We start from the raw sequence: 16,186 nt of genomic DNA, 5'->3' as shown, positions 1-16,186 counted from the left end.
CAGCCTGATATCTTCTAAGTCTGAAAGAAGGCGGGGTGCCGTGGCTCACGCCTATAATCCCAGCACTTTGGGAGGCAAAGGCGGGTGGATCACCTGAGGCCAGGAGTTCAAGACCAGCTTGACCTACGGTGAAATCTCGTCCCTACTAAAAATACAAAATTAGCCGGGCATGGTGGCGCATGCTTGTAATCCCAGCTACTTGGGAGGCTGAGTCAGGAGAATCGCTTGAACCCGGGAGGCAAAGGTTGCAGTGGGCTGGATTGTACCACTGCACTCCAGCCTGGGTAACAAGAGTGAAACTCCGTCTCAAAAAGAAAAAAAAAAGGTCTGAAAGAGTACAGATCTCTTTTGTAGAAACCTGTGTGTGGGCCGGGCCCGGTGGCTCAAGCCTGTAATCCCAGCACTTTGGGAGGCCCAGACGGGCGGATCACGAGGTCAGGAGATCGAGACCATCCTGGCTAACACGGTGAAACCCCGTCTCTAACGAAAATACAAGAAAATTAGCCGGGCGAGGTGGCGGGCGCCTGTAGTCCCAGCTACTCGGGAGGCTGAAGCAGGAGAATGGCGTGAATCCGGGGGGCGGAGCTTGCAGTGAGCCGAGATCGCGCCACTGCACGCCAGCCTGGGGCACAGAGCAAGACTCCGTCTCAAAAAAAAAAGAAACCTGTGTGTGTAAGTTTCTGGAACCCAGTTCTGAGTGTTGGCAGGTTTCAGAACATTGCTAAGTGAAGGGTCTGCCCCAGTTAGGAAAACAGTATCTCAAAGTAGTCCTAAAGAAAGATGGGGAGCCTCAAGTAGACCCTGGCTCCAGACACCCCAAGAGGGAAGCCAAGCAGGCCAGCCCTAGGGAGGGAGCACTCCTACCAGTTGGCACCATCCCCACTCACTTCAGCTGGCTCTGGGAGAAACGTGATCTCTATGCAGACAGCCCTACAGAGCAAGCAATGACCCCAAGGGGCAAGAGCTGTAAGAATTACTACAACCACAGGCCGGGCGCAGTGGCTCATGCCTGTAATCCCAGTGCTTTGGGAGGCCGAAGCGGGTGGATCACCTGAGGTCGGGAGTTCAAGACCAGCCTGGCCCACATGGTGAAACTCCATCTCCACAAAAAAAAAAAAAAAAAAAAAAAAAATTAGCCAGGCATGATGGCAGGTGCATGTAATGCCAGCTACTTGGGAGGCTGAGGCAGGATAATCACCCGAACCCGGGAGGCAGAGGTTGCAGTAAGCTGAGATCACGCCATTGCACTCAAAAAAAAAAAAAAAAAAAAAAAAAGAATTACTAGAACCACAAACACCAAGAGTAAGCCATTTCTTGTATAAACAACAAGTGATAAGCGTACAGCACATTTCTAGGATTTCAACATGTTTTTGATGTTTTCCCTAACTTGCTGTAGTTCCTACAAGCATAAAGTCGGAGTTAATTCATACTACCGACATTCAGAGCCCACTGTGGTCAAACTTCATGCTGGGAACAAGACAGGAATAGGAGCAGCAGGGCCAGAGGCACCAGCCCATGGAGGTGTCAGGCCAGGCTGTGCAGAGGCTAGGTGGTACCAGAGCCAGCAGGTGGCACCTTGAGATGCCCAGTGGCCTTGAACCTCTAGGCAGTGGGGTTGCAATGAGTCCTCAGCCAGGGAGCAGAAAGTGCAGGTTTAAGATGGGGGAGCTCACTCCAGCCAGCCACGAGAGCCAGCATGAGAGGAGGGACAAGATGGGGAGGGCAGGCACTGATCCTGCTCCCAGCGGACCCACTTGTCACTTCACCTCATTTAACAGGAGGCAACCCTCATGCTTCTGTGGGGAAGGAAATTCCTAGCACGTGCCACATTTATGGCTTGTAACAGTCTGGTCTGTAAATTGGGAGCTGGGTTAAGGGAAAAATGTTAGCTATGTTCTCATACACATCAAGTTACATTTTAAGTTAAAATTTAAAAGCACAGTGCAAGTGAACACACCAAGACCCTTCTCACTCCAGCTGAGACCAGCTTTGGTCCCTCACCTTTCTCCACATGAAGGGGGCCCAGCACATTCTCCACTATCCTCCCCACGCCATGGCACCTTCGGCCCCTCCACCCCTGCCCTGGCCAGCTCCTGCGCCTTAAGGGCTCAGCCCAGCAAGCAGGAAGGCTGGCAGGTCCCCAGAGCTCCCTGATCTGCCCCCCGCAGTGATCCTACCTTCTCTCTAACACTTGCTGTCCCACGGGCTCCCTTACTAGGCTCTCCCTAAAACCTGTTCTGATGGCTTCTGTTCCCAGCTCTCCAAGGAACCCCAAGTCAAGGCCATCCAGGGCGATGGGGATCACTGCTCCATGTCCCTCATGAGCACAGATGTCATCTGTGGCCAGGCCCTGCTGGGAGCCCTTCTGTTCTTTTTTCCAACATCAATGAATTCTCCAACTGGGAGTCCAACAATTTAATTCCATACTGACACTACCCGGAGTTAGCCTACAGGGTAAGGGCTCAGTCGACAAGACTGCCCCCACTCCATATGCCCAGGCTACCCACATTTCAGCTGACTACAAATTTGAGGGTTCCCATGACTGCCTTGGTTTTGATAATTCACAAGAATGACTCAGATGCCAGCAACGGGCTCTACTTACTATCACAGTTTATTATAAAGGGTGCCTAGGAACAACCAGATAGAGAGGCCAAGACGCCAAGGCCAGAGAGGTCCTGAGCACAGGATCCTTTGTCCTGTGGAGCAGGGTGAACACCAATGGGAAGCCTCACCAGCCTCCTCACCCGGAAGTTCTCATCAAGGCTTCATGATTGATTACAGTATTGGCCTACTGGCCATGGGGACTGAACTAAATCTCCAAACCCTCTCCCTTCCTGGAAGAGGCAGGAAGTTCCCACCCTCTAATCACATCACGGCCAGCGCCTCAATCTATCTAAGGGCTTGCCTAGAGTCACCTCATTAGCATAAACTCAGGTGCTGTGATAATGAATAATAGAAGACACTCCCAATCTCACGCCTGTAATCCTAGCACTCTGGGAGGCCAAGGTGGGTGGATTGCTGTTGAGCTCAGGAGTTAAGCCTGGGCAACACAGAGAGACCCTGTCTCTACAAAAAATAAAAAAAAATCAGCTGGCAGGAGGATCGCTTAGAGGCTGCAGTGAGCCATGATCAAGCTTCTGCACTCCAGCCTGGGTGACAGAGCAAGACCCTGTCTCAAAATACAAATAAACAAAAAAAGACACTCCCATCATTCAGGAAACTTCCAGGGTTTTCAGCCCTCAGTGCTGGTGCCAGGATCGGGTCAAAGAACAAATATATTTCTTATCATAACACACCTTTCTTCACCTGGCTTCCAGGAGACAATGATCCCCTTGCCACTGCTGGGACATCCTCCCTACCTGACCTCCACCTCTTCCCCAGGCAATCTCTTCCCTGACTTGAATACACACCCCCCACAGGTCTGATGAGCACCGCACAGTCCACACCTCCAAGAACTCTCAACTCACCCCCTGCCTCGTGCTCCTCCCCAGTTTCAACAAATGGCACTGTTGTCCCCAGGCAGCTCAGGCCAGAGGTCACCTCTCCTACACAGCCCTTAGGGTCAACCCCGCTTCTACTCATAAAGCGATTTCCTCCCAAAGAGGACAATATGGAGAGGCAGGAGAAGAGTAACTGGGCAGTGAAAACCTGACCAACACCACTTCAGCCTACCAATCAAGGTCAATATCAACAGTGACAAATCATTTGGACAGCATGGAGCCTAGATATGATGTGATGAGGATGCTTCACCTCTGTGGTCTTCCTCCAGAAAAACCATCTTTCCCAGCTTGATTATGAGGAAACATCAAAAAATACCAGTAGAGCAGCAAGCACCCTACACTCCACCTGAGCACTACTCCTCAAAGATGTCAAGGTCACTGCAGACAAGGAAAGCCTGAGAAGTAATCAAGGTGGGTAGTGCAGATGGGTCCTGGGACAGAAGAAAGACCTTAGAGTGAAGAATAGGAGAGTAAAGAAAATCTGAACTTTGGGAGGCCGAGACCATCCTGGCTAACACGGTGAAACCCTGTCTCTACTAAAAAAATACAAAAAACAAGCCGGGCGAGGTGGCAGGCGCCTGTAGTCCCAGCTACCTGGGAGGCTGAGGCAGGAGAATGGCGTAAACCTGGGAGGCAGAGCTTGCAGTGAGCTGAGATCCGGCCACTGCACTCCAGCCTGGGCGACAGAGCGAGACTCCGTCTCAAGAAAAAAAAAAAAAAAAGAAAATCTGAATACATTATGGACTTTAGTGAACAGTAACAGATCAAGGTCAGTTCATTAACTGTGACAACGAACCCTACTCATGTAAGATGTTAGTAGCAGGGGCCTGCAGCACTCCACTTGATGTATCACTCATAGGGGTTCAGGGACCTCCTCCACAGTCCAGCCCTGGGTTGTGCTGGCTCTGAAATCCCTATTGTTCCTACAGCAGACCTGCCAGTGTCCCTGTCACAAAGTGCAGTAGTAACTACGGAAGACATTTGTTTTCCTGAAATGACAGAATCACACATAAAAAGTTAATTATTATTATTTACCAAAAACCTGCTACATAAGCATGAAGTGGCAAAAGTACTTTTATCACCATCAAGAGGTCCAGAGAGAGCTCTAACATCTAACACAGCAACTGGAAAGACCAAATGCTGAGCTCCACCTTCAGACTGTGCAGTTTCACCACCCAACATCCTCCCACCACTCCAAAAGTTTTAGTGGCTCACCAGCCATTATTGTTAAAAATTACAAGAATTGGGGGCCAGGCGAGGTGGCTCACGCCTGTAATCCCAGCACTTTGGGAGGTTGAGGTGGGTGGATCACCTGAGGTCAGGAGTTCGAGACCAGCCTGGCCAACACCAGGAAAACCGTCTCTACTAAAAATACAAAAATTAGCCAGTCGTGGTGGTGGGTGCCTGTAATTCCAGCAACTCAGGAGGCTGAGGCAGGAGAATCACTTGAACCCAGGAGGTGGGGGTTGCTGTAAGCCAAGATCACACCACTGCACTTTAGCCTGAGCAACAGATCGAGACACTGTCTCCAACAGATCAAAGGTGAAGTTGCTGGGAGCACACCCACTTGCACTTTTAGCAACATGGAGACACTGTCTCCAAAAACAAAAAAAAAACAAAAAAAAAAAAACCAAGAATTGGGAGGATACATTCAGGGCAACTTCAATCTCTCTCTCTGGGGGTGGGGAACAGAGACAAGAATTGAAGCTGGGTGTCTGGGCATGGTGGCTCCTGTAATCCCAGCACTTCGGGAGGCCAAAGCAGGAGGATCACTTGAGCCTTGGAGTTCAAGACCAGGCTGGGCAACATATCGAGACCTGTCTCTACAAAAAAATTACAAAAAAAAAAAAAAAAAATTAGCTGGGTGTTGTGTGGCACAATTAACAACTTGGGAAGCTGAGGCAGAAGGACAGCTTGAGCCCAGGAGTTGGAGGTGCAATTCGCACCACTGCACTAATTACTTTGAGTCCCCCTTAGCAAGTTTTATGTTTATTCCAATTTTACAAATAAGGACATAAACTCAGATAAGCTGGTTAATGAGAGAGAAGGAGGAGGTGGGCACACCCTGGAAGAGCATTCACTCCAGGCAGCACCTTAGGTTAGGGTGGCTAAGGCCACGCACCCTGAGGACCCTCAGGGCTCCGGAGTCCGCGTGTCCCCGGGTGCAGGTCGTGGCCTAATCACACCACAGGGGTCTGTGGGTGCTGGCATCACCTCATGGGTGACGGACCAGGAAGGCTCCCGCGGCCCAGCAGGTCCTGCTCGCCGGTGTCTGCCCGGCCCATCCAGTCTCGTCTCCGGGACCCCAAACGTGACTTAAGGGCACGGCCGACCTCGTGCGTGGACCACACGTTCCACGGAGCTTACTCGCGCAGGACGCGCCAGGGCTGCCCAGCCCTTCAGAACTTTCCCAAGCCTGTCTCGGAGGCAGTGACCCGCGGGGACCCGGCCGCTTAAGGTCACAGCACCAGGCAGAGGCCCAGCGGCTCCGCCCGGCGCTGGCGGTCCAGCCTGCGACGAGATTCGGGGCCCCCACCGGCCCACAGGGGCTCCGGAGGCCGGGACCGCCGGGACCGCCGGGATCCCGCATCACGCGACAACCAGCCCGAACCCGAGGGTCGTCCGCGCTCCCGACCCACCAGCCCGGAGCCGGCCCCGCCCTGGGCGCCCGCCGCTTACCCCGCGGGGCGGTGACCCGAGACGGCGGAGGGAGGCGGGCGGGCGCCCGGCCGCGGCAGCTCCTCAGTAAGATGGACGCCATGTGCCCGGGCGCGGCGGCCGCTCAGGCCTCCCGAGCTGCCTCCTTCTCCTTCTCCGCGGCTGCCGCGTCTCTATGCCGTCCCGGCGGCGCCTCAGGCCCGGCCCGTGCGGACGGCTGACGGCGGCGGCTGGCCTCGGACTGGCGGCGCTCAGCTCAAGGACCCGGCACCGGCGGCGGCCTTGTCCCAGCACAGACGTCCAGAGACACAGGGCGGGGCGGCCAGGCCGCAGCTCCCATTGGGCCCCTCAGCGCCCGCCGCCGGCCAGGTGAGGGGCGGACCGCACCACCGCGGACTACCGGTTCCGGCGTGCACCGGGACGGCCTGCACTCTGGGGCGCGGACTACCGATCCCGGCGTGCACCGGGGCGGCGGACTACCCCGAGGCGCGGACTACCGCTCCCGGCGTGCACCGGCACCGGAGCAGTGGGCTTCCGGGGCTCGCTGTATCCTGGTTCCCGTCGTACCGTGGACGCCACCGTTTGCAGCGTGGCGGCGCAGGAGCTGAAGGAGTCGGCCGCGCTTGCGCGGGTATTGTCTTTTCGTCTCCGGGCGGTGGCAACATCGGGTGTGTCCGGAACTTTTCTGGGACTAAGTCCTGCACCCACGAGTAGAAAACGGCTCCTGAGAGCTTGGGGCTCCAAGGGCAAGTCAGGGGACGCTGGGGATGGAGAGGCGCCCTTGTCGCCCTCGGCCGCGGTCCCTCGCCGGTCTCCCCTGCTCTGTGGCTCTACTTTCGGAGGTTTGCACTCCGGCGCGCGTAGCCCTGAGTGCCTCTTCCCTGCCTACCAGGCGGCCCTCCCCAGATACGGCGCTGCTCGGCGTCGGGGGTCCCCGGCCACCACTAGGGGGACGGGAGCGCAGGGTCCTGCCCCGAAGGACAGGGCCATGCCGGCCCCTGGAGGCGAGGGCACTAGGCTGGGCGGCGGCGCAGCCAGTACACCACCGCCAACCCCGGCACACCGCGTCCTCCCGTCTGAGCTGGAGGGATGGACGTGGGTCCTGCGTGGGCGCGGGGGGACCCCTCGTTTCGCTCTGGCCTAAGCAGCCCCTGGGGTCCCGGGCGCCGCAAGGGCGTCAGGTTTCCTAACCTGGGCCAAACCCCGTCCGCTCCACCTCCCAGTCCAAGAAGGAACAGCCGAAGGCCAGGACACCAAGGACCTGGCTCGGAGTCTCCAGAATTCCCGCCAGAGCTGGGCTGGGCTCGCGGACCGCTCATGCGCTGTCTCCCAAGAGCCTCCCCGCAGCCCATTTTAACAGCCAACCTGACTAGTCCAGGGAAGAGAGACCGTGCAGCCTCCTAGCAGACCGTGACCTCTGAGCCCCACCTTCCCCTTCCTTCCCTAAAATGAGGATCCCTGAGTTGGGGCAGAGAAAGCAGACAGTGAGAAATATGGGGACCTGCGGCGCTGGGGGCCCAGCTGGTCGAGATCTCCAGCTAGGAGATCCCCAGCACGGCATTTGCCCTGCCCTCTGTCTTGTTCAGGGATGTAACCTGCCTCCTTCTGCTTCTCCGCGGCACCTCAGGACACTGCCTGGGGAGGGTTTTGTAGTGCACACTCAGCATCTCTGTTCCCTGGAGCACATGGGGTGTGAAACGCCAGATGCCAGCCAGCTCCCCAGTCTTGAGAGGCTGGTTGAATGGCACATCTCCCTAGGAGGCTCCCTCCCCAGGGTCCCCTCCGCCCCTGCTGTCCGTGCAGTCGGTCCTCACCTATCAGGAAAACTTGGGTTTAGCCTGCTCGCCTGGGTGGTTTTCCCAAACAGGAACTGCCAGGTACTGGGCCTGGATGCGCTTGGATTCCCCATCTCAGGTGGGAGAAGGGGACATTGTTTAGTACAGGGCACTCTGAAGCCGTTTGTAAGTCCCTGTGTCCACACTGGTCAGTGGGCACTGCAGACATCAAATGCAGACTGAGTTTAAGCACAACTAGGCCTGAACCTAGGCCTGTGCTGCCAACAGACGTGAAGGGGCCCCGTTTCCACACATCCCTCAGGAGACAAAAGGGGGATACAGAAGGATAGTCCTTGTCTCCCCACCCAGGGTCAGGCCTGAGCTGGAGTGGACAGTTGGTCAGGCTCAGAAAGAACTGGACTTTTTATGGCTCAGCTGTAGGACACTGTCCTAGTCCTGGTCGGGACATTGGTCCTGAGCACCAGATGACCCTGCCCGATGCTAGCTAGGGAGGGAGACCCCAGGGAGGGGAGAAACAGGGCTCCTCCTGTTGATGCCGTGGGGTCCCAGGTGTCCTGACAAGGCCAAGCAGGAGGTGGTGACTGCCCCATCTGTGCTAGTGTCTGTTTACAGGACTTTGAAGGACACTGGACGAGGGGGGAAGCCCTCCCTGCAGCCTCCACCCTGCCCAAAGTGCCAGGTGTGAGGAAATGTGGAACACGCCCTTGCCTGCAGTTGGGATGAACCACCATCCCTGGACCAGGACAAGGAAAGCCTGGCAGTGGAGAGAACCACCATCCCTGGACCAGGACAAGGAAAGCCTGGCAGTGGAGAGAACCACCATCCCTGGACCAGGACAAGGAAAGCCTGGCAGTGGAGAGACAGTAGCAGGACTGATACAGGCAGGTGCTGTCTGCCATGCTTGTGCAGCCCAGGCAGGGTGGGATCTTAGATAAATTAATTTTCAACAATTAAAATAGCCGTGGTCAGGCGCAGTGACTCACACCTGTAATCCCAGCACTTTGGGAGGCCGAGGCAGGCTGATCACGTGATCAGGAGTTCGCGCCCATCCTGGCCAACATGGTGAAACCCTGTCTCTACTAAACATACAAAAATTAGCTGGGGATTATTAGGGTGCATCCCTGTAATCCCAGCTACTCGGGAGGCTGAGGCAGGAGAATTGCTTTAACCAGGGAGTCGGAGGTTACAGTGAGCCGAGATTGCGTCACTGCACTTCAGCCTGGTGACGGAGTGAGATTCTGTCTCAAAAAAAAAAAAAAAAAAAAAAAAAAAAAAAAAAAAAAATAGGTCAAAAGAAATAAGTAGAAATCTGGCATCCAGCCAGCTGACTGTGTACTCTTAAGGCTGGAATGAGGCCTTCCAGTCCCGCATCTCCATATGCAGCAGAACAAGGTCACAGAACCATGGCGCAGGGTTTAATAGCAAGCACTGTTTTCAGCCTTTCTCTCTCGCTGTCTCTTTTTTTTTTGGTTTGGGAAACTTCCTTTTCCTTCTCCCTATGTGCCTCACAAATCACGCATAACCTTCCATAGTCACTCATGTGTATACAAGTGACAGAGTAGAGAAACAGGACAGGAAGTCCTGGTAGCACACGGACGCATTAGGGAGGTTACGGATGTAGTTAGGGAGGGGGTTAGGGACCCAGTCAGGGAGGGGGTTAGGGATCTTGTTAGGGAGGGGGTTAGGGATTCAGTTAAGGAGGGGGTTAGGGACTAGTCAGGGAGGTTAGGGAACTAGTTGGGATTGGGACCTAGTTGGGTTTAGGGATCTAGTTAGGGAAGGGGGCTAGGGATCTAGTTAGGGAGGAAGTTAGGGATCTAGTCAGGGAGGTTAGGGAACCAGTTAGTGAACTAGAGAAAGAAGGGCTGTGTGCTGTACTTGACCCATGCTCTGGTGCAAAGCAGCCAGAGTTGCATTTGCCCAGATTGGGGGTTTGCTGGGAAGTATGATGAAAAAAGAGAGTCAAGGATGTTTGCAAGAGACTATGAGGCTTGTCCCAGGAATGTAAACTGAGGAGAGGGAAAGGGAAGAACAGGAGGGGGCAGTGGGAGACGGCAGAAGATAGCAGGATCACTGGCCTGCGGGCTGAGAGGGGTTTGGAGCCAGGTACCAGAGCAAGTAAGCTGACGAGAGTGGGATGCTCCACACACCAAGGGTGCTTGCACTTACTGGTGATGGCAGGGGCAAGGGTGACAGCACGGGAGAAAAACCTTGGATACCAGGTCACCTTCCTGCAGCTGGGAGAAACTTTCGCCAGGTACATGCAGCAGAAGCGGAGGTCAGCCTCCAGCCTCCAGCTTCCTCTCACCCCACTGAGGAACCACCTGCACATAAAAGTGGTGACTTTGGGCCAAGCACGGTGGCTCACACCTGTAATCCCAGCACTTTGGGAGGCTGAGGTGGGCCGATCACGAGATCAGGAGATTGGGACCATCCTGGCCAACATGGTGAAACCCCGTCTCTACTAAAAATACAAAAAAATAGCTGGGCGGGGTGGTGTGTGCCTGTAATCCCAGCTGCTTGGGAGGCTGAGGCAGGAGAATTGCTTGAACCTGGGAGATGGAGGTTGCAGTGAGATCGTGCCAGTACACTCCAGTGTACATGTACGCTATACTACGTTACACTTTTTGAGACATAGCTAGACTCCATCTCAAAAAAAAAAAAAAAAAAAAAAAAAGTGGTGGCTTTGGGTTGGGACATGGGAGGGCTGTGCATTTGTATATATATATATATTTTTGAAACAGGGCCTTACTATGTTGCCCAGTCTGGGGTGCAGTGGTATGATCACGGTTCACCACAGTCTTGACCTCTGGGCTCAAGCAATCTTCCTGCCTCAGCCTCCTTGAGTAGCTGGGACCACAAGCATGTGCCACCATGCCTGGCTAGTTATTTAATTTTTTGTAGAGACAGGGTCTCACTATGTTGCCCAGGGTGGTCTTTAATTCCTGGCCTCAAGTGAGCCTCCTGCCTCAGCTTCCCAAAGAAATGCTGGGATTAGGCAAGAGGCACCATGTTGACCTAAATTTGTTGGGTTTTTTTTTTTTTTTTTGAGACGGAGTCTCGCTCTGTCGCCCAGGCTGGAGTGCAGTGGCTGGATCTCAGCTCACTGCAAGCTCCGCCTCCCAGGTTTATGCCATTCTCCTGCCTCAGCCTCCCGAGTAGCTGGGACTACAGGCGCCCGCCACCTCGCCCGGCTAGTTTTTTGTATTTTTTAGTAGAGATGGGGTTTCACCGTGCTAGCCAGGATGGTCTCGATCTCCTGACCTCGTGATCCGCCCGTCTCGGCCTCCCAAAGTGCTGGGATTACAGGCGTGAGCCACCGCGCCCGGCCGGTTTTTTTTTTTTTTAAATTTTTTTATTAGAATCAATGGAACCCACTTTTTTTTAAGATAGGGTCCCGCTCGGTTGCCCAGGCTGGAGTGCAGTGGTGCAAAATCGCAGTTCACTGCAGCCTCCACCTCCTGGGCTCAAGGGATCCTCCCACCTTAGCCTCTAGAGTACCTAGGACTATAGGCACACGGCCACCATGCCTGCTTAATTTATGTATTTTTTGTAGAGATGGGGTCTCGCCACATTGCCCAGGCTGGTCTTGAACTCTAGGGCTCAAGCAATTCACCTACCTCGGCCTCCCAAAATGCTGGGATTACAGGCTCCCTGGTCCCTTTTGGATTTCCACTCTGGGAACAGCCAGCTGCCAGGTCACGAGGACACTCAGATAGAGAGGCACACATGGGGAAGAACTGAGGATAATCCATTTTCAGCAATAGATAACCAAGACAGGCTGTGCCTAGAGAATTTGCTCTAGGACACCATCCCAGTTCCCAGGGCATGGGTCCTGGTGTCTCAGCTGCATACCAAGCCTGTGGGCTGAGACGGGTTTGGAGCCAGGTACCAAAGCATTCATGAGGGACATCAGTGAGGTTAGAATGAGGTCTCTCCATGCAGGCTGGGCCAGAGTTTCTATGGCAGCTTGCTTCCTGTTAAGTCCAGGTGGCCTCATCCTGAGCAGGTGCAGCCCACTCCTCAGCCAAGGACAGTGTGATATCTCAGGCTTCCCTGCAAACACTTTCCCCTCCAGGGCCTTCCCCACAGATTCCAGCTGTGCTACTGCCCCCAGTTCAGTGGGGTGCTGCACACTAGCGCTCTGGCTGGGCTCCATCTTCTGCATATAGATTTTTTTTTTTCTTTAGTTTTATTGTACTTTAAGTTCCAGGATGCATGTGCAGAACATGCAAGTTTGTTACATAGGTAAACATGCGCCATGGTGGTTTGCTGCACCTAGATTTGCTTTTTATTTTTTATTTTTTGAGACAGAGCCTCTGTCACCCAGGCTGGAGTGCAGTGGTGTGATCATAGCTCACTGCAGCCTTGAACTCCCAGGCTCAAGCAATCCTCCAGCCTCGGCCTCTGGAGTAGCTAGGACTACAGGCATATGCCACCATGCTCGGCTAATTTTAAAATTTTTTGTAGAGATGAGGTCTCCCTATGTTGCCCGGGTTGGTCTTCAACTTGGGTTCAAGCCGTCCACCTGCCTGGGTCTCCCAGAGTGCTGGGATTACAGCAGTGGGAGCTACTGTGCCCAGCCACATTTGCTTTTTAGATCCTTCTACATTTGTGGGAAAACTGGTGAACTCTGAATAAACCCTGGTGATCAGTTAATAGTAAGGGACCAGTGTTGGTTTCCACAAAGCTACTCTGGAAATGTAAGATGTTACCATTCGGGGAAACCAGGTTGGGGGGCTGTCTATGATCCTCGCAGCTTGTCAGTAAATCTAAAATTATTCCAATAAAAAATAGTACAACATCTGGCTGGCTGGCAGAAGGGGAGGCAGCCTCCATCCTGTGTGGCTGTCCCAGACTGGCTGGGGTGGCACTCTGGCTGTCCCTGGTCAGTCCCTAACTCAGGCTGCCAAAGACGGTCGCCATTCCAGGGAAGAAGTGGCCCAACGCGCTCCCCAAAGTCGTCGCTGCAGGCACAGGGTCTAGGAAGAACTTTTATTTTCTTCCTTCTGCTGCTGTGGGTTTTAATTTCCTGCCATTTTCATAATTAAAAAAAGAAGTGCTATTTTAGCACAAAACTGTTTCTTTAGCCAAAGCTGGAGTGAGTGGGCAGCAATGGCTGCGCGCCCTGCTCTGGGTGGTCCCGACCCCGGGGAAGTCCCTGTGCAGAACGGGGGCTGCGGGGGCGGCAGGAGGAAGTGGGGGGCGCAGCACCCAGGCCTCGCTTTCTTCCCTCCGAGGGACCTCGAGCTGCAAAATCTGAAGAGCCTGGCTGGGGCCAGGTCGCGGGGTGCGCGGGAACCGGGGCCTGGGAGGCGGGGGGCCTAGCCAGGGCCTCTACGGAAGTGAGGCCAGGACTGGGCCGTGGAGGGGGAGTCGTGGCTGAGCGGGTGCCCTGTGGGCGGTCGAGGAGCCTGGGGACCTCTTCTCCTGCCTGGACACTGCGCTTGCCTGGCTGTCACCAGTCCCAGCCCTGCCGCCCTGCACGCCCTGGTGTGCAGGTGAGTTCCACGCCCTGGGGCTGGCTCTGACCTGACACAAGGTCCCAACTGTAGTTGCTAAAGTCCTGCAACTAGTCAGAGAGGTGTTGTAGAGCCAGGTGCTCATGGTTGTAATCCCATTGCTTTGGGAGGTGGAGGCAGGACGATTGCTTGACCTTGGGAGTCTAAGACCTGTCTAGGCAACTAGGGAGACCCCCGCTCTGGAAAAAAAAAAACAAACCAAAAACCAAAAACGAAATCGGTCGTGGTCTTATGGGCCTGTAGTCCCAGGTACTCAGGAAGCAGAGGCGGGAGGATCGCTTGAGCCCAGGAGGTCAAGACTGCAGTGAGTCGTGATCACGCCATTGCACTCCAGTGTGGGCGACAGAGCTGAGATCTTGTTTCAAGAGAGATTTTTGGGCCCTAACCCAGTATCTATAAGTGCGAGCTCATCTGGAAATAGAGTCTTTGCCGATGTAATCAAGGTAAGATAAGGTTATTAGGAAGGGCCCTACTCCAATAGATCTGCCGTCCTCATAAGAGAAAACAGACTCAGGCAAGGCGGAGGCCACGTGACCACAGAGCCAGGGTTCAGAGGTTGCCACCAAAGGATTGAGGCAAGCACCGGAAGCTGAGGAGATACCAGGGAGGACCCTCCCCAGAGCCTCCCACCCTGCTGGCACCTTGTTTTCAGGCTCCTAGCCTGCAGAACGATGAGGGTAACTTTCTGGCATTTTGTGGCCCTAAGAAACCGGTAGGAGGGAGAAGCAGGCCTAGGAGCCCCTAGTCCAGTCCAGAGGTAGTGTTCACGGGGCTATGGGGGATGAAAGAGGGCTCTGGAGGAAGTTGTCCCTCAGCTAAGAGCTGGCACAGCGAGAGGGGTAAAGTTCAGATTGGTGCTTGCCAAAGGTGGGTGTCTGTGGCTATCCAAGAGGTGACACCAGTGGGGGTCACCTTTCTGGCCTGGGGCTCTGCTTGCTTGGGTGGCCTCTCCAGGAAGCATCTTTGTGGGGAGATGGATTTCCAGTTGCCCCCAGGACTGAAGCCTGGTCCTGATATGTGGTTTATTCCTGGAGGTGACCACTGGGACTCAGCCAGGACACGGGGAGGGTCTCTTTAGCTGGATTTCAGCGCCCATGTCCATCACCCCTACTCGATGGGGACCCCAACTCAGTGGAAGCTCTGTTCACATGGCCCCGAGAGGCTTTGCAGTGCTGCCCGTGGGCTTCCAGTGGCTGCAGCTGTCACTCCCATGGGCCATCCCAGGGGACCAATGTGGCCTTCAGGCTGAGTGGGAGCTGGGACAGAGCCAGATCTTGGGAAAGGTGAAGTTCCAGCCTGGAGACCAGAGTGGTTAGGGCTGGGAAAGGGTTGTTGGGAGGCCCTTCTGGCCGTGGCTGCAGCTCTGCTTCGGCTCTGGATCTGCTGGGCCCTGAGTTGAGGGGATGGGGCCTCCTTCCCTCCCCTCCTTGGAGGCAGGAGCCACCTGGGGCCTGGGAGGCGGGGCAGCTTGAGACTGCTGGTTTCCACTTGGAAGCCCTCTTTATCCGGCCTGGGATGGAGAAAGGCTGGGGTCAGAGTGCACACATCTCCATGGAAACGGCAATGAGCCTGGCCCCTGGGGGACCCCAGCCCTGGTGGGGGTTGGGGAGGCCAAGCCGGGGCTCAGGGGCTCCTTTGGCAGCAGCCTTTATAGGGAGGTGCGGGCCAGGAGGTGCCAGACATGCAGCCATGAAGAACCACATGGAGGGAAAGAGGACTCTCCCTCCTAGGGCTGCAGGCCCCAAGTAGGCGGTGACTCCACAGCTGACAGCCAGATACGGAGCTTTTCTTTAGAGAAAAGAGGAGAGTCATAAAGAGATCAAAACAAGGCTCCGCCTGGCTGCTGCTGTCCTTAAGCACCTGCTCAGTGTCACTCTGGGCCCACCCAGGACCCAGGCCCCCCTCCAGTGGCCCCTACCAACCTGCCTGAGGCCTGCTCTCCAAGAACAACTTCTCTCAGCCTCCAGGGATGGGGAAGCAGCCCTGGCTGTCAGAACATCCCAGCAGTCTGTGTACCCAAAGCGTTGCCCTGCGGGACTGAAACATCAACAGCCCATCCTGGAGCCTCTCAGATGAGCTTGGACGACACACCTGCAAATGGCGAGCACCTCAGACCAGGGCCTCCTTTCCCCAGGAACCCACCAGAGGTGTCTGGTGTGGACCTCTTCCTTCTTTTTTTTTTTTTTTTTTCTTTCTTTCTTTTTTTTTTTTTTTTTTTTGTTTTTTTTTTTTTTTTTTTTTTAGTAGAGACGGGGTTTCACCGTGTTAGCCAGGATGGTCTTGATCTCCTGACCTCGTGATCCGCCCGTCTCGGCCTCCCAAAGTGCTGGGATTACAGGCTTGAGCCACCGCGCCCGGCCTTTTTTTTTCTTTCTTGAGACAGAGTTTCTTACTCTTGTTGCCCAGGCTGGAGTGCAATGGCACAGTCTCGGTTCACTGAACCTCTGCCTCCCAGGTTTAAGTGATTATCATGCCTCAGCCTCCCAGGTAGCTGGGACTGCAGGCATGCGCCACCACACCCAGCTAATTTTTGTATTTTTAGTAGAGATAGGGTTTCACCATATTGGCCAGGCTGGTCTCAAACTCCTGACCTCAGGCATTCCACCCGCCTCGGCCTCCAAAGTGCTGGGATTATAGGCATGAGCCACCACCCTGGCCCCTTCATGCTCTTGAGAGCAACAACACGCATCACCTTTGGGGAGAGGCCCTT

General features: G+C 54.8%; 1 protein-coding gene across 1 annotated transcript in view; it reads right to left on the bottom strand.

The window, feature by feature from the left end:
- Positions 1–6,515, bottom strand: part of LETM1 (leucine zipper and EF-hand containing transmembrane protein 1) — a 45,226-nt gene extending 38,711 nt beyond the window's left edge. The window contains exon 1 of the mRNA XM_050792280.1: positions 6,180–6,515. Coding sequence (XP_050648237.1) covers positions 6,180–6,261 — 82 coding nt within the window. The 5' untranslated portion in view covers positions 6,262–6,515. The remainder of the gene's footprint in view (positions 1–6,179) is intronic.
- Positions 6,516–16,186: the final 9,671 nt, after the last annotated feature.

Source organism: Macaca thibetana, chromosome 5 (assembly GCF_024542745.1).
Source record: "Macaca thibetana thibetana isolate TM-01 chromosome 5, ASM2454274v1, whole genome shotgun sequence".
Lineage (NCBI taxonomy): Eukaryota > Metazoa > Chordata > Mammalia > Primates > Cercopithecidae > Macaca > Macaca thibetana.
This window is presented reverse-complemented; position numbering and strand designations above follow the sequence as displayed.